Source organism: Electrona antarctica, assembly GCF_951216825.1.
Source record: "Electrona antarctica genome assembly, chromosome: 24".
NCBI classification, from domain to species: domain Eukaryota; kingdom Metazoa; phylum Chordata; class Actinopteri; order Myctophiformes; family Myctophidae; genus Electrona; species Electrona antarctica.
Genome location: NC_136803.1, coordinates 15,198,342 through 15,224,554, shown reverse-complemented (window position 1 = coordinate 15,224,554; position 26,213 = coordinate 15,198,342). Strand labels below are relative to the sequence as shown.

The following is a 26,213-nucleotide window of genomic DNA, read 5'->3' as shown; positions in this document are numbered from 1 at the left end:
TTCAATGTTTGCGTTTACACATGTTACACACGTGTTTGCACACATTTGTCTTCTTAAAAAATGTTATCCCTCGATTTTGTAACCCATTTTTTCACCCCTGTGCCAATTATCTAATGTGATCCTGGGCTCTCTACACACCCTCCGCCAACCTAGTCCCCATATATGGGGGACATGGGGAGAGCAACGGACTTGAACTCATGCTTCCTTCCTGCCTGGGTGTCCAAGTTGCTCCTTTACACGTGACAGGGGGGAGTTTCCCTGGTTGGACGTAGCGCGTGGAAGGAACACGTTATTCCAACCAGTTCCTTTCCCCTCCATCAGGCGCCCCGGATGGCCAGGGGGAGGCAGTTTGTTTAGAGACCAGGATTACTGCATGTTTTTGTGAGGGTACCTACCCTAGGGGACACGGGGAGAACATGCAAACTCCGCACAGAAAGGCCCTTTCGCCAACCCCGCCTCGGGTATGGGCACTGATGCGGAGGAGGAAACACGCCGCCAGCACCCACAGCGCCCCGAGCGGGAATCGAACCCAGGACCTTCTAGCTGTGAGGCGACAGCACTACCAACTGTGCCACCGTGCCCCGCACACACATTTGTCTTCAAAGTTTGTGTTTACACAAACCCTCAAAGCTGGACATAGGATGGGCTAGCGCCCCTCAAAAACTAAACCCCAATTAGACCTGAGGCAGATTTTTTTTTAAAACACCTTTTAAAACCTGTTTTCTGAAATAACTTAAATTTTTTTGCACTGAGATGGACCCCAGTAGAGACAAGGAGTCAAGGTCAAGGTCGACTCAAAACCACCTGCTGACGAACCAGGACAGCTGAGCGAAAACGGATGAACCTTACACGGGGCGATCGAGGCACAACATGCAGCACAAGACACGTCCCGATGGGAAATAAATACATAAATAAATATACAAATAAATAAATACCTGAGCTCATCATTCCTCATACATATGATGTCATCTATAAACGGCCTGGAATGGTTGAGTAATCTGCATTGTTTGTGCTATCAAGTAGGCCTACAGAGTTAAGTAGGTGTCCATTTGTGGACATCCAGATGGATGCCTAATTTTGGAATGAAACTCTTCAATGCAGCGAAAACTACCTGTTGTATAACCTGACATATTTGATAATATCACAATTTAACACTTTAGTTAAACATTTATGTTACCTACGTTACCATGGCATACATCTACAAGTTCAAAATGCGTCATATTGCAATGTGTTTTGAGCTTGTAGATCTATTCTCACGATAGGGCCTAAATGGTTAAGACAATGCCCCTCACCCCTTTTCTTGTTGGACTATTGCAGCGGTTCCCAAACCTGTTTGGCCATGCACCCCGTTACCTCCCGACCTGACGCACCCCCACACATGAAAATATAAATTGCATAAGCTATATAGAGACATATTTCCAATTTATCCACATATATACATATGAACCTGAATATGGCTTATGCAGCATAGGCTATATTCTGCATATACCTGCCATATATTGGTTTATGTTAATATACCGTAATTTCCGGACTATAAGCCGCTACTTTTTTCCCATGCTTTGAACCCTGCGGCCTATACAACGGTGCGGCTAATCTATGGATTTGTACAGCTAACGGCCACTAGGGGACCTTCTAAATCTATCTCTATGGCCGGCTATGGCCTCTATGCAGCTTATAGTCCAGTGTGGCTTGTCTATGTACACATTTGTTTTTTTCCCTACATTTTGCTGGTGCGGCTTATATTCAGGTGCGCTTTATAGTCCGGAAATTATGGTATTTAAAATAAAACCATAGCACCACCATTAGCGTTTTCATGTCGCACACCCCCTAGAAGGCGCTCGCGCACCACAAGGGGTGCACCCACCACAGTTTGGGAACCACTGGAGTATTGCTATCTTAGGGTAATCGCTACAAAACCTTGACCAAATTTGGACATGAGCAGGGTGCCTCGCACACCAACATAGACATGGGGAGGGGTTGGGGGCACCGCCAGCCTTCAAGGACGACCCAATCGGAATATCTGCTTTTTGAACTGGTCCAGAAATCCTCAGTTAAAAAGCTGCCCTAGAGTAAGTAATAAGGGAAGGTTGAACATTTTGTTAATCAATAACAAAACGCCCCACAACCCAGGACATTGAAAATGTAGTCACAAAGTAGAGATTGTCATTCTCTGAAATTGGTGCCAGGGTCCATAGCTTTATATCATATTGGTGCCAGGGTCCATAGCATTATATCATATTGGTGCCAGGGTCCATAGCTTTATATCATATTGGTGCCAGGGTCCATAGCATTATATCATATTGGTGCCAGGGTCCATAGCATTATATCATATTGGTGCCAGGGTCCATAGCATTATATCATATTGGTGCCAGGGTCCATAGCTTTATATCATATTGGTGCCAGGGTCCATAGCTTTATATCATATTGGTGCCAGGGTCCATAGCATTATATCATATTGGTGCCAGGGTCCATAGCTTTATATCATATTGGTGCCAGGGTCCATAGCTTTATATCATATTGGTGCCAGGGTCCATAGCATTATATCATATTGGTGCCAGGGTCCATAGCATTATATCATATTGGTGCCAGGGTCCATAGCTTTATATCATATTGGTGCCAGGGTCCATAGCATTATATCATATTGGTGCCAGGGTCCATAGCTTTATATCATATTGGTGCCAGGGTCCATAGCATTATATCATATTGACAATGCCATTCTTAAAATAAATCCACCATTGAACCTGACAGGGGGGGAGGGGCAAGCAATAGAATATATTCTGATAGGTCAAGAAGAAAGCACGGCGTTATCATCAACCCTCAAATATTGTGCTACAAAACATAGACACGCACACATACTGTACACATACATCTCTCACACACACAGACACACACACACTTAAGTTCCTGGTCCGTCGCAGCCTATAGCGCGTGCGTGTTATCACCACTGTGTCTCAGTCACTCATCTGGTTGGTGGAGTAGTGACGACGAGTCGAGCAGACATCCTCTGAAGTAGGCAACCAGGGAGTGGGACAGCTGGAGCCGGCTGTGGGCGGACAGGAAGTGGCCCTCGTCAGGGTAGATCTGTTCCATGCGAGGAAAGAAGAAATATACGTAATGTGCTACATTAAGTTACAGTACATAAACTATAGGAACCTCAAGTAAAAACCATTGCAATCAGAACTGCAGACTCACTCCCAATCTTCTGCCATAGTCTGAAAACTCATCTTATCCCATAGCACTTGCACTAGCTTTGACGACGTTACAGGCATATGCAAAGGCTAAACTTATGTAACTTAGGTATAATTTTTATGTAGACATAGCATTCTATAGTGTAGCCTATACTCATTTCATTGTACAGATATTCTACTGTTAGTCGGATGTTAGGTCCTTAGCGTATTTATGATTCTGGATAACTATTATGTATTTGATGTATTACCATGTAATACATGTGAAGCCAAGCGCCAACTGACGGTCAGCTGGTCAGGAACCTTGAACACTGTGAGCACCCAGTCTAGGGGTAACCCTGGATAGATGTCTCTCTTTTAAGACCCACACAGAGAAGACCAAGTGTAAAGTGAGTGCGAGGAACAACCCGCAAGCTCACTGGCACAACCTGGGGTGCTAACCCACAGACTCTTAAGTCAACCGCACTAGCGCTCTGCTACTCAGCTGCCGAGTATGCCTGCCCAGTGTGGGAGCGATCTGCCCATGCCAAGAAGGTGGACCCCGCCCTTAATGCTAGCTGCCGCCTTATCACTGGCTGTCTGAAACCTACACCCACAGACCGTTTGTACATCCTGGCAGGCATAGCCCCACCAGAGATACGGCAGAATGCAGCAAGCGGAAAAGAGCGGCAACAACAGTCCATCGACGAAAGACACCCTCTCTTCGGCCATCAGACTCAACCTACTCAGTGTGGAAATGCTTAAGATTAAGATCTGGTGTTGGGCGAGCAAAAGCCACTTTCGCAAAATGGGGATATTCAAATGACGAGGACATTGTGGGCACGTTCGGAAATAGCGCACTGCCCCCTGCTGGAACATCCCTGCACAGCATCGGACTTGGCAGAGTTCAATGAGAAGGGACAGCAATGTGTTCAGCATTGGCTGAACCACATCTAGCCAAGTATTGTAACAGACTGTCTTGTGGACACGACAAGAAGAATGTTTTGTCGCTCTGGTTGTAAATTGTATAACAGAACGGTTGTGTTTGTGGAGTGTAGCATTTTGTAAGAATCGCCAGCACCTGAGAATTGTTTAATCTAAAAGGGATAGTTCACCCGCAAAATGACTTATTTTCTATCGATTACTCACCCCATTTTGTCAGACCACACAGTATGTTATAAACCACCCAGCCAAATTAGAATGATTAAAACACATTGTGAAGTATAATATTTGGTTTCAAAGTCATGAAAAATAAGCAGCAGTTTTTCTAGTTAACCCCTTTTGGTGTTATCATTATGTTATGCTTTAGCTATTGAAAAATAGCAGATCTACAAGCTCATAGCGCGCCACCGAGTGGCGCGCTACGAGCTTGTAGGTCTGCTATTTTTGAAAAATCGAAGAACCACTGACATAGAAACAGCTTTTTCAGAAAACTGTCAGGATGTAGAAGACATTTTTAGAATCTGATCTCAGGTCAGAATGGGTTAAAGGCTTGTGGGGTGGTGGTGGTGGTGGAGGGGTCCATAGACGTATAAATGCATCTTCCATGTGTTTACCTGCATGGTGTAGTTGGCACCGGTCTTTATTAGGTGTCTGATCAGCTCTGCCGAATGTTGAAAATGGACGGTTGCTGCAAATGCAGGAAAGAAAGAAAATATCGTCTGTTGGGTGGAAGCCTCACGTGTCCAAAACAGTTACTTTTTATGATACAAAGCAGATCTGCTACTTTTGATACTTTTGTGTGACGCTGTAGTATGATCGAGTAAGGTGTAAATTTAAATAAAAAAAAATAAAAAAATGTTAAGATGTTTCCACCCCCACAGCAACGATATGCTCAGGATAACTGAATCGTTGGATTACCAAAACTAAAACAGTCTAGAAACACTCCTAGCGGTCACATCCCCTCTGGTCGCTGGGTTGGGACTTTAGTAAAATAACAAAGCCATATTACTTGGGCTTTTTACTTTAGTTTTTTTTCTCTCTCTCTTTTCTCTCTTTTACCCCCTTAGTAATGGATATGTGCTCTTTTTGTTTTGTTGCCCATTTTCTGTTTGGGGACTATGGATGGAAAGTCCAGCATATTTTAACATTGCATTGTATATGTTGAGTGTTCATTAATGATGTGCTGTCCCGTCCAAATAAACCTATGAAAAGAAAAAAGATTTAGTTCTGAACTGCATACTCAGTGGCCTTTTGTAGTCTTCACTTTACTCTGGTGCCAATGAATTAATGTTTCATTTCAAAAGAGGACAAAAGTGTATGTGTATATGTGTGTGTGCGTGTGTGTGTCTGTACCGTCAGCCGTTCCGTGGGCTAGTAATAAAGGTTCTCCATGCAGTCCCTCCAGGCCGGCCAGGACTTTGGCTGTCTGCACAGACAAATACACAAAACTACATGCTGTACTTCACTAGGTCAAGCAGATGAACAAACAAAAAAATTATGATAGGTATTAGGTAATCCATCTATACATGCACCACCTCTCTGTGTGTACGTCTGTAATCCAGGTAACTCGAGTACCGTTCGCCCCACCGACTTCAAATTTGACACACGCGTTCCACACCACCACAGGGAGTGCAGTGCCCGGTGTTGAGTCCGTCGGATAGCCGATTGTCCAGAACCAGCACAAAAGCCTCTGCCTGGGCTCTGGACAGGGCCCTTGCATCACAATAATGTTCTGACATCTGCATAGACTCCATATTTGGGCATTCATTTCCAACTTGCATCGTTCCAAGTAGGCCAGTGCCCATGTATATATGTATATAAATGTAGTCATAACAAAAAAGCATAAATTAATTCCTAGCCTTCACCATTAACTAATGATGGAGTCACTATGACTTAACCAAGTGTCACATATCATTAGGTAAGGACGCTATTCCACTGTTCCACTTCTATGCTCAGAATGAGTTAGTTAACATCCTTAATTAATGATATATTAGACGCTTGGTTAAGTTCACCATTACAGTAGTTCATGGTGTTAATGGTGATAAATTCATGATGAATGAATCATTATTCATCATTCATTCATGAATTACATGTATGAATTTGCATGCTTGAGTAAAACGTAACCGGGGCGATAATATCAAAGTTGATAGTTTGAGGCCGAGACACTACTACAGCATTATGTAAGCCATCTACAAGGAGCAGATGGCGTGGTATACACTCACAGAATATTTCCGTACCCATTTCCTTCACATATTGTTATTCTTCTTACTATAACCGCTAAAGGACACCTGGAGGTGTTAAATGGTAAATGGTGCATTTATATAGCGCCTTTATCCAAGGCGCTTTACATAGATTGTGCATTACATTCACCCATTCACACACACATTCATGATGGTGATGGTGGCGGAAACCATGCAAGGTACCAACCAGCACATCAGGAGCAATTAGGGGTTCAGTGTCTTGCTCAAGGACACTTCGACACTAACTCTGGGAGAGCCCGGGTTCGAACTGGCGACCTTGCGGTTGCCATCCGGAAACTCTACGCCTGAGCCACCGCCGCCCTTCAGCCCTTTTGGCTTTGAATGGAATCCAACAAGAGACCTGAGAGCTGCTGTGTCTTTCAGCCTTCTTTATGTTTTCTTGTGCAAGCAAAGGATCTGAGCTACTAAAGTGTTTTTCCTTCTACTTTCTTTTCGTTTAGAGCAGGGGTCTTCAACGTTTTTCATAGGGCCATGAGGAACCTTGATTGATTGAAAATTGTATTAATAGTTTGCAGAATTACAGTACATTTCAAGCACAAACTCAATACAAAGGCTGTTAACTGTGAGTGGACGACCCAATTAAGCATTACACTTGTTTACAACAGGGTCCACCATGTTCAAATCATCAAAACATTTAGAGACGTACAAATAGACACTTCTATATAGACAAAGAACAGTACAGGAATTCATCATAATGGAGGTAAAAAGGGAAAAGAAACATATACAGTGAGGGGAAAAGGGGGGGTGGAAACCCTTAGCACAGAGAGAGATAAAGCAGTTTGGTAACCACTGATCTAGCTTATAAAAGGTGCGGTTTCCTCTCACTTGATGAGAAAAACAAACAACACATTCTCTGTCCCATTATGAGAAAATGCAGCCAGAGGCTTCGGCTCTAAACATCATTAGTGGAATAAACGATTCCATTAACCATTTGTTTTGAATCAAAAGAGGGAGTGACCTTTAATGCTACAGAGTCAAGGCAGCTTCAGATAAACGGGAGTTTTTAATGTAATAAATTGTGTTTGTCTAGCGCTTTTTGAAACGAGGTTAGCCTACAAGTGCTGAACAAAAACAGGATAGAAATGACAGGAACATTACATGGAAGAGATAAAAAATGAAAAGTAAAATTGAAGGCATAGAAGTCATAAAAGGACAAGAAGAGAAAATAAACAAACACTTTGAAAGGCCTCGACATAAAAGCAGACTTTGATTTGATTTGATTTTTATTAAGGATCCCCATTAGCTGGTGCCATAGCAACCAGCTAGTCTTCCTGGGGTCCACATAAGAGTAAACATACAAACAAATACAATTACACATACATAAAAGACCTTGAATGTCATTTAATAGATGACTAGACTTGAGTCTTTTTTCTCGACTGAAAACGCCAGACAGAACAGCTGATTTGAACAGATACTGTGGTCAGAGTAATAAATGTGTTATTTTTGGTTGGTTAAAGGTAGGGTAAGTCATTTTCTTTGATTAAAATAAGTGTTAAATAGCTCTATATTCTGTTAGTAATCATCGCTATAGAGTGTGTGTTCAGTAAGAGAAAATACATTTTCAGGTCGGGATACCAATGTTATCCAATCAGGATAGAGAACTCTGACAGGATACAGATTAAACAAGAGAAATTCAAAGTGGTGAGCACACAAAATTGGAACTCGAACAGCTGATAAATGGGTACTTTCTACCTGAAAATGTATTTAGTGTTTATTCAAGAGCTGGAGAGACCCTGGGGAGACCCTGATACTGAACAAACCCTCTAGCCTATAGCACTGATCACTATCAGAATAAAAGATATCACCAACGCTACCTTTAAATCAATACATTTCACTGCATTTGGCTTCTCACTTCATCCCGGCGCCGTTTGGTCAAATATTAGCCTTCTAAAATGCCAGGCTCACCATGCTACCTTTTGGGTGACTCCCACCCACTGCCAGGCTCACCATGCTACCTTTTGGGTGACTCCCACCACCAGGCTCACCATGCCACCTTTTGGGTGACTCCCACCCACTGCCAGGCTCACCATGCTACCTTTTGGGTGACTCCCACCGCCAGGCTCACCATGCCACCTTTTGGGTGACTCCCACCCACTGCCAGGCTCACCATGCTACCTTTTGGGTGACTCCCACCCACTGCCAGGCTCACCATGCTACCTTTTGGGTGACTCCCACCCACTGCCAGGCTCACCATGCTACCTTTTGGGTGACTCCCACCCACTGCCAGGCTCACCATGCTACCTTTTGGGTGACTCCCACCCACTGCCAGGCTCACCATGCTACCTTTTGGGTGACTCCCACCCACTGCCAGGCTCACCATGCTACCTTTTGGGTGACTCCCACCCACTGCCAGGCTCACCATGCTACCTTTTGGGTGACTCCCACCCACTGCCAGGCTCACCATGCTACCTTTTGGGTGACTCCCACCCACTGCCAGGCTCACCATGCTACCTTTTGGGTGACTCCCACCCACTGCCAGGCTCACCATGCTACCTTTTGGGTGACTCCCACCCACTGCCAGGCTCACCATGCTACCTTTTGGGTGACTCCCACCCACTGCCAGGCTCACCATGCTACCTTTTGGGTGACTCCCACCCGCACTAAGCATGAATCAAGCCCAGTCTCTCTCAAGAGGACTAGATGCGTGATTACTAGGCCCTCACTGATTATTATGGTCTGTCCTGCTGGCGTTCGTTTAAAGCATTGTGTGCAACAGAAATAGCTCAAGCTGTCCCAGTTTGGGCGCCAACCCACTTTGACGGAAATAAAACAAAATGCCTGGAACAGTGGCCAACATTCACACGAGCACCATTATTAGCTCATTTACTGGCAGAGTTAACTGAAGAATTGCCAGAGTTTCTTTAACACTTTTTTTTTTAACGTTTTTGAGCTGGGGAGCAGCATAAGCCACTTCCTCCTGGGAGATCCGGAGGCGTTCCCAGGCCAGTGTGGAGATATAATCCCTCCATCTGGTCCTTGGTCTGCAGTGCCACGGGGTCTCTTCCCAGTGGGACGTGCAGCGATCGAGGACCTCCCGAGAGAGACCTCTCGGGAGGCATCCATACTAGATGCCCAAACCATCTCTAAGAGAGAGGCCGGCCATCCGTCTGAGAAAACTAATTTTGGCCGCTTTGTATCCGCGATCGTATTCTTTCAGTCATGACCCACACTTCATGACCATAGGTGAGAGTAGCAACACAGATTGCTCTGTATATATCGAGAGCTTTGCCTTCTGTCTCAGCTCTCTTTTCGTCACAACTAGGCATGTAACGATATATCTTATATCGATATTAATCCTGACGATTATCGTCGTGAATCCCGACGATATTAATCGATTTAATTAAAAAATATATTATTATTATTTTTTAGGGGCGCTAGTAAATTATGGTGTGTGTGATCATATTAAAGTGCTTTTGGAGAGAAATGAGACAGACTCCATGCAGTCACTTTCAGTAGTTGAAGCCTGCAGATGTTAGCCTTTGATGCTCATACATCAAGGAAGGCAATTATGTTTCGGCACTGTTAAATAGGTCTACATCTATCCTAAGATGCCATCAAAGAAAGCTTTTTTTTTTTTACATGTTAACTCGAGCTAGGTTCTAACCAAGAAAGCATGTTTACAGTTGTTGCACAGAAATTAAGTAATTTTACATGAAAAGTAATGCTACTTTTGCAATGTAGTTAAATAGAAATTGTGAAAAAGCTCAGGGGGGAAGATAAATCATAAAAAAAGATTCTTCGGTCATTTGTCTGGAAAATCATTTTGTATTTCAAATAGTGAAAAATCGCATTGTGAACCTCATATCATGTATCGTGAGTTGAGTGTATCGTTACATGCCTAGCCACAACACGTATAAGTATTATTAGCCTTAACCCATTCTGGGCGGGAACCCCTTTTGGTGTTAGAATTATGTTATGCTTTAGCTATTGAAAAATAGCAGATCTACAAGCTCATAGCGCGCCACCGAGAGCTTGTAGGTCTGCTATTTTCGAAAAATCGAAAACTGTCAGGATGTAGAAGACATTTTTAGAATCTGATCTCAGGTCAGAATGGGTTAATATTCATGGTTCAGGAGCACAACAAGCTGAGAGTCTGCATGATAACAGATGATCACGTGTACTAAACACCCTATACCATCTCTATAGGTGTGTGTGTATGTGCATACACGCACCCATGAACACAAACCCATGAATGCACACAAACATCAAACACTGATGTAAACAAACCTGTATGTGCATGCACGCGCGCACGCACGCACACACACGCACGCACGCACACGCAGAAACACACGCGCTCGTACACACAGACGCAGAAAAGCACGCGCGTGTACACACACACGCAGAAACACGCGAGCACACACACAGAAACGTGCGTGCAGAAACACACACACACAGTGTGTTAAACTCCTTGCTGTTTTCCAATCTGTTTTTCATCTCTCACAACAGTAACATATGCACCAGACACATCAACAGATATAGGCAAATAATATCTCACCTGGTATCTGTTCCCCTTGCTGCCCCCTGCAGGGGACCCCAGGTATCTCTCTGAGAACGCAGAGGCTGCAGAGAAAGACAACACACGTTCAAAAGAAATGTATTCGACAACACGTCGCAGAGCAACATGGTACCGTGTAAGCTTGAGATAGACTATGGCTGGGTTTCCCAAACGCATATGGTGTAAGACTTATAGTGCTGCACATGCTCAGATGCTCCTCTTATTAAATTTCAGAATGGTAGACCTGAGGCCTACCATTGCGTGGCACATCTATGCACAAAATGTCTGTTCTGTGCTCCTAGAGGAGAATCTAAGCATGTGCAGCACTACAAGTCTTACACCATATGCATTTGGGAAACCCAGACATTGTCTGTTATTTGTAAGATGAAATAGTATTTTGAGTATTTGAAGTGGTCAAAACCAGCAAAAGAAAGCATGTTGTTCAGTCATCCTTAAAATCCTACGGTAATTTGATCTCAAATATTTCAAATCTGTAATTCCTTCAACCAGTATGGCTACCAAAACATAATGATTCTAACATGTTGTGCTAGTCGTTTATGAAACGCCATAAGTGTGGTGTGCTCTTCACGCCGTTTCCAGCTGTCGTGAGATTTTATTTTCCTTTAACCCATTTAGGACTGAGGCTAGATTCTATAAAATATCTTCTAAATGCTGACAGTTTTCTGAAAAACCTATGTTTCTATGTCAGTGGTGTTCAAACCATTTCATGTCAAGGACCCCAAAAATGATCTGTATTTGGCCGGATCGGAAAAAACTCACAATTGTGAGCTTGTAGAACGGCTATTTTAAAAAGATTCTTATACATTTGAAAACTTGTGGAAGAGAACATTCTGCATAATGAGTACTTTTTCCACCACTGCCTCTAGTTATAAATAGTGTGAAACGGTGAGATGAAAGAGCAGGAGCGGGACAGTGACACAATGGATGTGGGAAACGGTGAGATGAAAGAGCAGGAGCGGGACAGTGACACAATGGATGTGATAACTATGCCTGTGTGTCTGTCTGCAATAGAATTCAGAGTCCAGTACATGAAGAACTCGGTTCAATAGAGAAGGTACATGGAGAACCCGGTTCTTAAATTGGAGATGACTCTATATTAAAGTTTGGAATGGGGATGGGAGAAATGTGGCCAACAGAACTAGGCCGCACACAGACATAATCTATGTAAAGCGCCTTGGATAAAGGCGCTATATAAATGCACCATTTACCATTTAGAACTGCTTTGTCCTGTGAAATTGCTGTGTCAAATCAACAATCAACAATTTCGTGCTAGACATGAGAGCATGTTCCAAGTGAGGTGTGTTGTATAGTGCTTGGTTGATTGGTGTGATGGATAGATTACAACCCCCGCAAGTTTGATCTGTCATTCTATAGCATTCTATAGTGTTTATAGTTTTAATGTACCGATATTTGACTGTTAGATGGTTGATAGGTTCTTGGGTTTACTTTAATTACTTTTTTGACCCAATATCTACTTTCAATTTTGCCACCTAGCCGAGGGCTACCAGCTCAAAATGTACCGTAATACCCATTCAATATACACATGACCAACAGAAAATATTAATAGTCATTGTAACTTCCGTTCCGTGACTGATCCGTTTGGTTAATTTTAAATGCACGCACGCTGAAGAGAAGAGGAGAGACGAGACGAGTTTCTCTCTAGCCTGCCCCTCTCACCCTCTGCTGCAGCCTGCAGTGCAGGGAGGGAACATCTCTGTCTCTCTCTCTCGCTTTAATCATAAAATGGTAATTGGTCAATACGTCAGCTGTATTCTTTCATAAAGTTAGTCCACATTTATGTCTGCCTGGCTGGGTCGGGTCTCTGGGAATGTCGGAAATAATCGGATCTCGGTCGGTCGCGGTGCTGCCATTTGAAAGAAATCTCGGCAAGCTGAAAACACCACCTCCGCTGTTTTCGACCAATCGTACATCCTAATGTTTAATTTATTCACGTGCAGAACAGATGTACAAGCTAACAACCTGACTGATGCAATGCATAATGCACTTGTAGGAAGGTTGTAGATCTGCTATTTTCGGTAGCAGTGTATTATGGAGGACTCAAGCTATCCAGCTTTTTTTTTCCTTTTTCCCAAAATCATCTCACGGTCGACTGGCAATCATCACGCGGTATACCGGTCGACTGCGATCGATGGTTGGGCACCCCTGGTGTAAACTGTAAATTGGTTCACTCACCATAGAGAGTCCAGTCTGTGGTCACTGACTGGTTCACTCACCATAGAGAGTCCAGTCTGTGGTCACAGACTGGTTCACTCACCATAGAGAGTCCAGTCTGTGGTCACAGACTGGTTCACTCACCATAGAGAGTCCAGTCTGTGGTCACAGACTGGTTCACTCACCATAGAGAGTCCAGTCTGTGGTCACAGACTGGTTCACTCACCATAGAGAGTCCAGTCTGTGGACACAGACTGGTTCACTCACCATAGAGAGTCCAGTCTGTGGTCACAGACTGGTTCACTCACCATAGAGAGTCTAGTCTGTGGACACAGACTGGTTCACTCACCATAGAGAGTCCAGTCTGTGGTCACAGACTGGTTCACTCACCATAGAGAGTCTAGTCTGTGGACACAGACTGGTTCACTCACCATAGAGAGTCCAGTCTGTGGACACAGACTGGTTCACTCACCATAGAGAGTCCAGTCTGTGGTCACAGACTGGTTCACTCACCATAGAGAGTCTAGTCTGTGGACACAGACTGGTTCACTCACCATAGAGTCCAGTCTAGAATAGAGCTGTGGTCAGGGACTGGTTCACTCACCATAGAGAGTCCAGTCTGTGGACACAGACTGGTTCACTCACCATATAGTCCAGTCTAGAATAGAGCTGTGGTCAGGGACTGGTTCACTCACCATAGAGAGTCCAGTCTGTGGACACAGACTGGTTCACTGGTAAATGTAAGTCGCTCTGGATTAAGAGCGTCTGCTAAATGCCTAAATTGTAAATTGTAAATTGTTCACTCACCATAGAGTCCAGTCTAGAATAGAGCTGTGGTCAGGGACTGGTTCACTCACCATAGAGGGTCCAGTCGATGACAGGAGCCTGGGCTGCCACACACCGGATCAACCTCTCCGCTGACTTCATCATCATCAGACTCACGTAGCCTCCGTAGCCCTGCACGGACAACGCCCTCGAACACTCAGTCCACGTACTATTGACTTAATAGCAGCTAACAAGGACGTGCAGAGTGTTAGAGGGGCAGGGGCTGAAATCCCGTAAGACAAAAATAGCGAAAATAGCAGATCTACAAGCTCTCAACGTGTCTCAGTGCGACACGTTGAGAGCTTGTAGATCAATTATTCTCGGGGCACAACCCAGCACTCTTTAGCTAGTGGACATGCGGTGTACGACATGGATTTCTAAACAAATTTGTTCAACGCAAAATACTGTTAGGGAAAAAAGCAATTCTCCTGAATGCTGCCTTCCGGCATGGCATGGAAAGGAGTGGCATTTGCATTTCTTTCACCATAGAAAATGCTGCATTTGTGTTCTGGAAAGGGCAGTTGTCTTACAGACGGGTAAAAGGGCAGGGGCTGAAGCCCCCTTTGATGTCTATGTGTGCACGTCCCTGGCAGCGAACATCACTAAAAACATTTGGTGTCAGTCGTCGTTTGTTTGCTTGATGTCTCCGCCAGGCCGAAGGCGTGGCTGAGACTATGTTTTCGTCCTTGCTAATCTCAGCTAATCTCTGGCACCGTTGGCCCGTTCAATGTTAAACTGTGCAGAACCTCTGCACAGTTTCAGTCTTCCACATGTTATAGCGTATATTACGCATATCGGTACACATCTCTAGTCATGTGATCAAGACGGATCTGTCCGATTTTCCATACTCCATCCTGATTGGCTAAGATTAGCTTCCAAAGTTTGCAGGAGTGCATGCACTGCTCCCATGCTTGCGGTTAACCGGAGCGATACACACACGGAGAATAGCTGATAACGGACGGACGGACGGAAGGACGGAAGGACGGACGGACACACACACACACATGGACGGAGTGCAAAACATACTCTCTCCCCATGCCTTCGGCCTGGTGGAGACAATAATGGACCTTGGTATGAAAAGTGATGAATGTACCTCTCCATAGACTCCTATACGTGAGCGGTCAATGTATGGCAGCTTCACCAGATACCTGCAACACAACAGGGAAAATATTTATTTATATTTATATTTAGTCATACAATATAGTTGTATGACTGAATAAGGTTGTGTGTGTGTGTGTGTGTGTGTGTGTGTGTGTGTGTGTGTGTGTGTGTGTGTGTGTGTGTGTTCATACTGCAAGGCTGCCATCTGGTCCTGAACATCCACTGTTCCCAGTCTGTGATGGAGTTGATGCAGCAACCTGTGAACACAACACAATAACATATTTCTACTTTAACCATCTAAAATTCTTTGGCATTGCTTCATTTTTTCTGGCGGAATTCGAGGCGGAATGCTTTGCAGAAAGAACCCATGTTATAAATTATAAATTCCTTCATTGCCTGTGGAATTGTACAAATTTTCAGCGGGGTGGCAAACACAAGTTCTCTGCAGTGGTGCAAAGTACATTTACCAGTACATAAGTACAATTTTGTGCTACGTGTTGTGAGCTTGTAGGTCTGCTATTGTCAAAAGATTTTTATACATTTTATAAATTTGAAAACGGGACAGTATGCACAATGAGCACTTTCACTTTTTGAAAGTAGATTTTTAATAGAGGAATTATACTGTACTTACATGTTTCTACATTGCAGTATTGATACTTAAGTAATATTGTTTTACTTCTTCAAACACTGGTTCTCTGATCTGAAGAGAAAAAGTAAGAAACTAAAAAGAGCGCTGGTCGCTGACCTTTCACCTCTGAACCCAGAGCCCCTGCCGTCCAGTCGCGCCACGATGACCTGCTCAGAGTCCACCAGGACCCAGTCCCATCCCAGCATGCACTGCTCTGAGACAGTCTGACCTCCTGGGGTGCTGCCACTGTCAGAGAGCGAGAGCAAGAAAGAGAGAGAGAGAGAGAGAGCAAGAGCGAGAGCAAGAAAGAAAGACAGACAGAGAGGAGGGAGAGGGAGAGAGAGACTGTAGAGTTTACCACTCATTTATTCATAAAATCTTTTGATTTAGAGCAAAATTCATGAAAATCACAATACACTCTGCCCTCCATCCATTTTTTTCTTCCCTATACTTTTATGAATTGCAAATTCTTTCTTACAGAGGTGTGACTGTATCAGCAGTCTACCTTTTTTCAGGGGAGGAGAGAAGGAGAGAGGGGGAAAGTAGAATGCGAGAGAGGGTGATGAGAGAGGGCAGGGAGTGATGAATGTAGCACATAGAAAGACCGTGTAGAGTGTTGGCGTGATGAAGTCAAAAAAGTCTTTGCTGGTGACACCATCACTTTGTGACTGCTGTGTAATGAAGGCTCTAATACACCGTGTAATATAAACACACAGTTGTATATCGTTGCCGCCGGCTGAAAAACCCGTCTTTTTACCCGTCTGTCTGTGTGCCTGTTGTGCCCATATATGGAGGTCCCGGATGTCAAATACTCGGTATATTGGCAAGCCCATAGACGAGCAGTTCTGGACAACCAAATATCCGAACGACACTGCGGCGAGCACCACACTCCCTCGAGTGAAGCCGGTCAGTCCCAAATACAGTATACACATGACCATACTGTACTGTATATGGGCACAGCGGTCGTATCTGTGGCTCTGGACCACCGGAACTTTGAAGTTTTACGTTGTTAACCCATTTAGACCTGAGGACGCATGTGTGTCATATTATAGCTTTAAACCCATTTTGGGCGGGAACCCCTTTTGGTGTTTTAACTAAGCATTATGTTATACTTTAGCTATTGAAAAATAGCAGATCTACAAGCTCATAGCGCGCCACCGAGTGGCGCGCTATGAACTTGTAGGTCTGCTATTTTTGAAAAAAATGCGGCACAAATCTTTGAATATAATATTCTTTCAGAGCGAACGTTTTTTTTATTTCGACGTCAGGCCTGAATGGGTTAAATAAGGGTCTGTGGATATGACACATTAAAGGTAAATGTTCTGAATAATGTGGAGGCTCTGTATGCATACTAGAGCCAGACACTGGAGGCCTACTGACGACTGAACAGTGCAAACACAGGCTGGAGTGAACACAGAACACAGAGAGGCTTACATGACCAGCAGCAGACCATACCGCCTGGAGTCAGAGAAGTCAGCGGGATAGGTCAGCTTCAGATGCAGCTCTGATAGGAGAGGAAGAAGAGACGTTAACTGACCAGGAGAGAGAGAGACAGAGAGAAAGACACAGAGAGAGAGAGAGAGAGAGAGGGGAATTAGAGAGATTAGATATAATGATATACCGAACGCTTCCGTTATACGGTCGGGAGCAACAGAAGTTCTGAGAATTATCAAGCGCTAAAACTCATGTGACACGTCCTCCTCGTTCCGCTGTGTCTTTGCGCAAATTTGTTCTAATATCAGTGATATATGTGACGACATATTGTGACGACATATTGTGACGACATATTGCGACGACATATTGCGACGACATATTGCGACTACATACAATTTACAATTTAGGCATTTAGCAGACGCTCTTAATCCAGAGCGACTTACATTAAGCAAGAACAAAAAGCATGGGAATACATCACATATGTAAAAATGCATTTATCGCGAAACATGCGTAAGCTAAGAACGTGACTAGAACATATCTATATAATGACACTATACATATAAACTATAACTAGAACATATCTATATAATGACACTATACATATAAACTATACATATATGCTATACTATGCTGTACATATATACTATGAAGTGCTATGACTACATACAATGCACTTATTGTGCTGTCTACATGACATGCTATAAGTCTGTTTCAAATGCTATATAAGTCTAAGAAGTGCTGTCTAAGGGGGGTAGGGTAAGTGCTATGGGCCATGATGGAGTCTGAAAAGGTGGGTTTTCAGACTACGGCGGAAGATCGGGAGTGATGCTGCAGTTCTGATTGCAACGGGAAGTGCATTCCACAGTTTTGGGGCCAGAAGGGAGAAGAGTTTGGGACGTGTGGAGCGTTGTCCAGGCGTTTTTAGTGAGGGTACTTCCAGCTTCCCTGCGTTGGCTGATCTGAGTGCGCGGGAGGGTTTGTAGGGTTCAATCATGCTGGCAAGATATGGGGGAGCCATACCTTTGGTTGCTTTAAATGCCAACATCAGAGTTTTGTATTCTGTGCGGGCAGCGACCGGGAGCCAGTGCAGGGAGCGGAGCAGGGGGGAGACATGGGGGAGACATATTGCGACTACATATTGTGACGACATATTGTGACTACATATTGTGATCAGTGATACGTTTTCAATGTAATGAGTCCCAGGATGCAGGGATGGTCTTTTAGATGAGTCCCAGGGACATTTTATGAGTCCCACTTCAATGGTCATATTTTGCCATTTTTACAAATTGCGGCATTTAACTCACATTTCATTTTATATGGTTATAATGTGGTTATATTCATGTAGAAAACAGAAGAAATTATTATTATAACTAAAGGTAGCAAAATAAACTAGAATAAAAAAAACAGTACAGTACTACAGTAGTACCCGTGGATGCAGAGGTCGTTGTTTTATTGCGTCCCTTAACTATAAACTGCGTTTTGGGACGCAAAATGCACCCTATTTTAATCTCTGTAATATAAATGAAAAAATAATCAGAACATATACTGTATAGCTTGACGTTTATCAGAAATAACACGTAAAGATATATTTTAAAATATACGGATGATGGCTTCCATTCTCGGAATTTGGGAGGTGTAGTTCCAGACTCTATAATATAGCATTTGGAGATTGTGTAGTGTGTAGTTGTCTGGCTATACGCAAGACGAGTTGAAAGTGAATGCAGAGCAGACACCCACAGATGAGCTGCCTTATGGGCACTGCGTATGTTGTACTCTGCCGCACGCACGCACGCACGCACGCACGCACGCACGCACGCACGCACGCACGCACGCACGCACGCACGCACGCACGCACGCACGCACGCACAGATAGTATCTTCTTACCAAAGTGCTCCTCAGTAGTGATAGTGACAGTGTGACTTTGCACGGTCTTCTTGCTCTCTAGTGCTGACCTGACGGGCAGGTTGTCCTCCAAGACGAAGTACGCTGTACAGCCACAAGGACGTCACGCAGGAGGCACACAACACACAGGTTGAATAGTTAGATCCCCCAGAAAAACGTGTGATTTTGTGATTGTTGATATGTGATTTTATGCTGGGAAATAGGTAGGTTGCAAAATATGTGGGACGTTTGCGTGATTATGTGGCATTTTTTAAAAGAAAATGGACCCCAAAAAATCTGCACCATTTGGCTGATTATTCAGTACACATTTTTCTGGAAATAGTGAACAACGTTCAGGAACAGAGCACGGTTGAAAACCAGTGTTTCTTTTTCATGTGTTTACCTACCGACTACAAATCACATATAGTTGCCATGCAACCGTTCTTTCAATGCATAGTCTCGCATATCCAGACCAACGGGGACTGTTATCACGGACCCCCAGCTGCAGATTGAGTGTGTGATTGCAGACCACACTAGCTCATGGCCTTGTGGTTAAGAGTGTACGCCCTGAAACTGGGAGGTTATCACGAACCCCCAGCTGCAGATCGAGTGTGTGATTGCAGACCACACTAGCTCATGGCCTTGTGGTTAAGAGTGTACGCCCTGAAACTGGGAGGTCGGCATTCGATCCCTGGCCGGGTCATACCAAAGACTGTCTAAAAATGGGACCCAATGCCTCCCTGCTTGGCACTCAGCATCAAGGGTTGGATTGTGTTGGGTTGGATTGGGGAGGGGGTGGGCTAGATCAACTACAGGCGGCGCACCGCTCCAAGAGATGGGTCAAATGCAGAGAGCAAATCTCACATACAGCAATGTATGTGACAAATAGTAGGATTTTATAACCATATCCTTTTATTATATAAACCATATTACACCATTATGTATTGTTATTGTTACTACTCTCCTTATCTTGTTGTGATTCGACATTTTAATAAAAGTGAATTGCATTGATCTCCACCCACCGATACATCCGTCTGACATATAAATTCAATGAATACAAAACAGGTTCAATTCATTCCAGAACCAAAGCAGAGACTTTAGGGTGGTGGTGGTAACATCTTATTGGAACGGTGTCAGAATTGTTTTTCAAAGCAGTAGGCAGGCATGGATTAAAGCAAAGAATAAAATCTTACGACTGAAATTTGTTTTGTTGGGCGTCTTTTTAATATGCGATCTCTAAAACAGCGTGAAAGGAGCCCCCCACACTCACACTAGCACTGTGTGTGTTTCATAAACAATTTTCACAACATGTAGAATTGTGTACAGGAAGAACATATCCACAGCGCTATTCACTTGTACACAGAGTACTGTAGCTGCTTCTGAAAGGTTAAAAGTTAAAACCATCAGTGTTGGGGTGCTCGGGCAATGGTTGTGGGTTTGAATCCACCGTGTTGCATCCGGCTTTGTGGAGCGCCTACTACACAGACACTTATTGGTCTGCGTGTTCTGGGCAGGGTAGTCAGGTGGGGAGGGTGATAATTGTCACTGTACATACTGTAATGCTACAGGCTGGGCCCTGGCGGCCCAGACACCTAGGCTGCTAATCCAGCCTGACAGCGTGTCACGGGTTCGAATCCCAATCGCGACGACCTTTGCTGCGTGTCACTCCCCATTTCCTGTCAACTTACTGGTAAACTATCAAATAAGGCAGAAAAAGACCCAAAAATATCTTTAAAAAAAACATTCCTACAGGCTGGGAGTGTAGGAATACGGGAGGAGTAGGATGAAGGCTCTATGTCCTCCCGGTGGGGGCTCCTCACTGGCAGGTGAGTCAGTGGGATACATGCAGCGGCAACACTGAAATGTGTGTGGGGATGAATCAATTGACATAACGACTAAATTGTGGAGAAAAAGAGGTAAAAAGAAAAGCAAACAAAATGAAAACGTCAGTGTTGTTTGTTGGGTGAAATAATCACTTTCAGACTTTCTGACAGCTGGTGGATGCTTTGTGTAGACACAGTTTATCTAGGACAAGCTACTTGTGAAATGCTTTTTAAACAGAGATTAGAAAGAGATTGAGAGAACGCACACGTTTGTTATTCACTGCGTGGGCACACGCACAGATACACAAACACACGGAATTTATTCAAACTGAAGTTACTAAGATGTGATGAATATAAAAAAGACTTACAGCTGAGGTCATTCAGGTTCACCAGCAGCACGGCTGGCACCCCAGGACCTAGCGAGCGCACAAACACACACACATGCGCACGCACAACAACCCCCACAATGGTAAATGGTAAATGGTGCATTTATATAGCACCTTTATCCAAGACGCTTTAGAGAGATTGTGCATTACATTCACCCATTCACACACACATTCACACACCGATGCCGGAGGAAACCATGCAAGGCACCAACCTGCACAGCGGGGGCAATTAGGGGTTCAGTGTCTTGCTCAAGGACACTTCGACACTAAGGGCCGATTCATACTCCTATTTTACCACTGTAGTGCCGAAATGATTTCGGCTCGTCAGAAATTTTCAGTAGCACCGAAGAGACGACTTTAGGACGGTACCGGCCCCCCCCGAACCTCAAATGACGTCACATTGTAGGCTCTACAGAGCCGAACCAACTTTTATTCGGCTCTAAAATAGGAGTATGAATCGCGCCTAACTCTGGGGGAGCCCGCGTTCGAACAGGTAACCATGCGATTCCCATCCAGTCACTCTACCCCTGAGCCACTGCCGCCCCCACAATAACCCCCCCCCCCCCCCCCCCCCCCCCACACACACACACACACACACACACACACACACACACACACACACACACACACACACACACACACACACACACACACACACACACACACACACACAGTTACAGACTGTAACACTTGTCTGTCTGTCTGCAGTGTGTCTCCTACCTTCACAGTGCAGCATGGCGTTCTCTCCACCGGCGCTGACCTCAGCACGGTAGAAGGTGCACTCCTCCCTCAGCACACAGGTCACACACTGCCGTGGAAACTGGCCCAGGGTCTGCACACTGTCACGACAGGAGGAGGAGGGTGGAGGGTAGAGAGAGAGAGAAAGAGAGAGAGAGGTCACAAACTAGAACAGATGCTGTGCTGCACACAACATAGCGTACAGTACATGCATGCATACAGCGTAGTGGTGCACTGTACAGTTGGGTGCCACCGATATTGTCCCTTATCATTTGACCCGTTTAGGCCTGACCTCAACATTTAAAAAAATGCTTCTAAATCCTCCAGTTTTCTGAAATAAATATTTTCACGATTTTTCAAAAATAGCAGACCTACAAGCTCGTAGCGCGCCACTCGGTGGCGCGCTATGAGCTTGTAGATCTGCTATTTTTCAATAGCTAATTTATAACATGTTTAAAACACCAAAAGGGGTTCCCGCCCAAAATGGGTTAACTGTCCTTTTGCGCAGATCACGCAAACCTCAGCAAAAAGAAAAGGACAATATCGATGGCCTCCAACTGTATGTTGAGTGAGTGTTCAAACTAGCTTTTTGGTCTTGGTTTTGGTTAGTCTTCACTTCACTCTGGGTGTGTTCGGAAATTCGCACTGAGCACACGGGTGTGCCCTCTTGGCGTTTGTTTATTTAGTGTTTGTCGTTCAAAAATCTGAGTGCCCGCCGACCCCACTCAGAAGTTGGGGTTATTCAGTGTGCGTGCGTCATTATGGTGTCTTGAGCACTCCCTGGGTGGCAAAAGCTAAGCTAGTTAAGGCAAGCATTTAGTATATCACAATAGAGTAAAAAAAGTGTTCATCATTTACCTTGGCCCATGTTTAACTGGTTAAAACAACCAGTTTTAACTGGTCGTTTGTAAATAAGCCACTCGGTGCGCTCTGTGACGTCACAGCCCAGCGCACTCAAAATAAATTCCACATTCCCGGTGCGCATATCTGAACGCACGCTCTGTATAAAAGTGTATAGTCACTCGAGCACAAACAGCACAAGGCAACAGCAAGTGCCCATTATATTTATCACAAGTCGAAAGTTTTGCCTAATGGACAAAATTAACTAGGTTCATCATCTCAGTATGGTAGCAAATAACATGGAAATCTATAGCCAGCTCCCTTTGGGAGCTCCCTAGTGGGCAAATTGCATCAACAAGAGTGTCATATTCTAAGTATTGATCTACACGGGTCTACACGATCCTTCAAAACACACAGAGGAGTAACAATGACATGTCAATGTTTGCCAGTTCACATTCCATCCGTTGGTGATGTGTGCCAGAGAAAAGCCATTTGACAACCATGTGTAGCTAGCTCCTATGTCACTCCTCTCAGACAATTCATGTTGTCTTTTTATGGTTTTTTTCCCCATGAATTAATGGCATATTTTACACTTCATCATATGACAGCGTCATGCAAAGGTAGCTAAAATGATTAGTATGCTCACAAAGCATTGTTGTGAGCGATGTGGTTTTGGACATACAGCAACGATATGAAACATCGGTCCAGATGTTACAAGAAACCCAAACATTCTTTGGAAATGCAATGGTTTCTGCTTTACGCTCCCTGCATGAATTATACAGTCCCTTAGTCCAAGGTCATATGCTATGCATGAGTTCTATTAATGCTTTATGGTATTCACGTTTAGGTGCACAAAGTCTCTAAGACGACATTCCAATGTAAAAACCATAAAAATGACATGCCACAATATGTCGTCTAATGTAAAAACCATAAAGAAAAATTATAGGATTTTTTTTCTCCATAAAAGATTTGTGTGGGATTAATAAATAATGGAATTTACGGGGAAAAACAGTTACCTGTAGAGATGTCTTTGTTGAGGTGAGTTCTCTGTGCTCATAAAGTATCTGTGTGGAGGAGGAGGAGGAGGAGGAGGAGGAGGAGGGAGCAGAGCAGATGACAAGTAAAGGTCAAAGAAGGATATGACAGTGAGAAGAAATCTTCATGCAACACAACCCAAAAATCTAAATCTTAACGGTTTTCTGAAAAACCTATGTTTCTATGTCAGTGGTGCTTATGTCAAGGACCCCCAGAATTATATGTAATCGGCCGCCGACCCCCATCTGAAAATGTGTAGTTTCCAGGGACGCCCCAGAAGCAAAGATTTGAGTTAAATAAGTTTTCACGATTTTTCAAAAAATAGCAGATCTAGCACTCGGTGCCGTACTATGAGCTTGTACTGTAGATCTGCTATTTTTCAATAGCTAAAGTATAACATAATGCTTAAAACACCAAAAGGGGTTCCCGTTCTGAAGGTGGTTTCATTACCGGCAACACTGCTGTATGGATTAGAGCCTTTATCCTTTATCCATGGTCAATTAAGACAAATAAATACGACATGAGAAAATGAAAGGCTCAGTCATTTTGATCCCAACCGTTGCATTGACCTACAAGGTTTTAGATTGATTATTTTCACAATTTGTCACACAGTGAAGTATGTAGAACTCAAAGCCAAATACGACGAATATTGAAAATAGCTATTTTTGCTATTAAAACGTTTTTGTATACTTGGAAAACATGGGCAAAATAGGGTTAATGTCATTAATAACAAACTAAATACACAAATAGATAGATGAACAGATAAATGAACAGATAACAAACATGAATTTACCGTACATATTAATTTCTATGTCAAACAGAACTGAGCCTCACAGGAGATGGTTGATCTCGTCGTAGGATATGATCTCTGTCACCTCCCAGTCACCTGACGTTAAGTGACGCACTTCATTCTGGTCATTCAATGCGCACACGCACACACCCACACACACCACACGCACACACCCACACACCCACAGTGTTATTACAGTATTCTCCCATTATCACATTAACCCATTCAGGCCTGACGTCGGAAAAAAAAACGATTTTAACGATTTTTCAAAAATAGCAGACCTACAAGTTCATAGCGCGCCACTCGGTGGCGCGCTATGAGCTTGTAGATCTGCTATTTTTCAATAGCTAAATTATAACATGTTTAAAACACCAAAAGGGGTTCCCGCACAAAATGGGTTAAAAGTGATACATCTAAATAGCCGATCTGCAAGCTTACAACGTGCCGCGATGCGTTGTACAACAGTTTTTCCTCGCGTGTGTGTTTTTAGTAAAATATTAAGTTTCAACCAAGAGCAGCTGTGATTTCTCAGCTGTGAACAATAATTGCCCCTACACTTCTCTTGGCTTTTTATATGTCTAACTTTTGCTTCAGGAAAGAAAGAAAGAATTTCTTAGTATTTCTGCATTGCGGTATTAACACTTTAATTGCCCGGGGTTATTTAATCCATTAAATTATAGCGCCCAGTCGATTTATAGCCACACATTCACAGTCGTATGAGTGCGGGTGGTGCTTAGACACCCGCACGGCCAGTGTTTGTAAGGCAATCATGTGCTCCCATTCCCCAGTTCAGCTACAGAGCTGCGGGATCAATTTAACGCAGCTGGGAATGATATAAAGTGATTGAAGGTGTGGATTATTGTGAGATTTACCATGGCTACCAGCCAATCAGAATCAAGTATTGGGACTAACAGTTTTAGAATGATACTTTACCTAAGCAAAGAATGTGAGCACATTTCACACCAATTCTAACTTTATGCTTCAAGAAAAATAAAACATTTATTTTTATTTTATTGTTATTATTTTATTTGTTCTGTAATTATGGACATTTCCTGATATTTCTTCGAAGAGTTTGTTTTGTATTTGCTGCCATGGGGATGTGGGGGGGGGGGGGAATATATGTAAATAATTCCTTTGAAATTACTATGAAAATTCAATAAACATATGTTAAAAAAATAAATAAAATAAAAAATAAAACAAAATAAAAGATGAGAAAGACACAGCAGGGAGTCATTGATTGGTCACCTTCTTGGTGATCATGGCGATGTGATGGAAGTCACCCTGACCTCCTTGTCTCACTGGCACCGTCAGGAAGAACCTGCCCCCATCTCTGGAGAACACTGGAGACTGGCTCTGGAGAGAGAGAGAGGGGGGGGGGGGGGGGGGACGACAGACAGACAGACAGACAGAAAGACGTGCTTTACAGGTGACATACTTTTTTGCATGGATGAGGCAGGCTCCAAAGGCTGTGTGTGTGTGTGTGTGTGTGTGTGTGTGTGTGTGTGTGTGGCTATTTTCAGCATGCAACCAAGTGTAAAATCAGCCATTACAATGCCATCAAGGCCCGCCAAAAGACATTTTTTCATGTAGACAAAATCAACTGTTAGCTTTAGTCGACCAAAATATGACTAAAACTAAATCAAAAGTTGCCGTCAAAATGAACACTGTGATAATGGG

The 26,213-nt window shown here is 43.8% G+C and overlaps 2 protein-coding genes across 3 annotated transcripts in view; one reads left to right on the top strand and one right to left on the bottom strand.

Annotated features, from left to right (window-relative positions):
• Positions 1 to 26,213, top strand: part of dnajc27 (DnaJ (Hsp40) homolog, subfamily C, member 27) — a 305,233-nt gene that overhangs the window by 192,991 nt on the left and 86,029 nt on the right. The gene's annotated exons all lie outside the window — the stretch shown is intronic.
• LOC306917053 (inactive dipeptidyl peptidase 10-like) overlaps positions 2,529 to 26,213 on the bottom strand; it is a 70,126-nt gene continuing 46,441 nt past the window's right edge. Inside the window, exons 13-27 of one of the 2 annotated variants that reach the window (XM_079495174.1) lie at positions 25,782 to 25,889; positions 24,581 to 24,657; positions 23,728 to 23,775; positions 21,854 to 21,972; positions 21,116 to 21,163; positions 18,928 to 19,029; positions 17,044 to 17,113; positions 15,727 to 15,855; positions 15,173 to 15,238; positions 14,974 to 15,028; positions 13,913 to 14,012; positions 10,863 to 10,927; positions 5,460 to 5,532; positions 4,721 to 4,794; positions 2,529 to 3,081 (exon numbers count right to left, since the gene is read on the bottom strand). In XM_079495174.1, coding sequence (XP_079351300.1) covers positions 2,956 to 3,081; positions 4,721 to 4,794; positions 5,460 to 5,532; positions 10,863 to 10,927; positions 13,913 to 14,012; positions 14,974 to 15,028; positions 15,173 to 15,238; positions 15,727 to 15,855; positions 17,044 to 17,113; positions 18,928 to 19,029; positions 21,116 to 21,163; positions 21,854 to 21,972; positions 23,728 to 23,775; positions 24,581 to 24,657; positions 25,782 to 25,889 — 1,260 coding nt within the window. In that variant the 3' untranslated portion in view covers positions 2,529 to 2,955. Of the gene's footprint in view, positions 3,082 to 4,720; positions 4,795 to 5,459; positions 5,533 to 10,862; positions 10,928 to 13,912; positions 14,068 to 14,973; positions 15,029 to 15,172; positions 15,239 to 15,726; positions 15,856 to 17,043; positions 17,114 to 18,927; positions 19,030 to 21,115; positions 21,164 to 21,853; positions 21,973 to 23,727; positions 23,776 to 24,580; positions 24,658 to 25,781; positions 25,890 to 26,213 lie in introns of those variants that run through there. The other variant, XR_013789101.1, reaches the window with a different exon arrangement.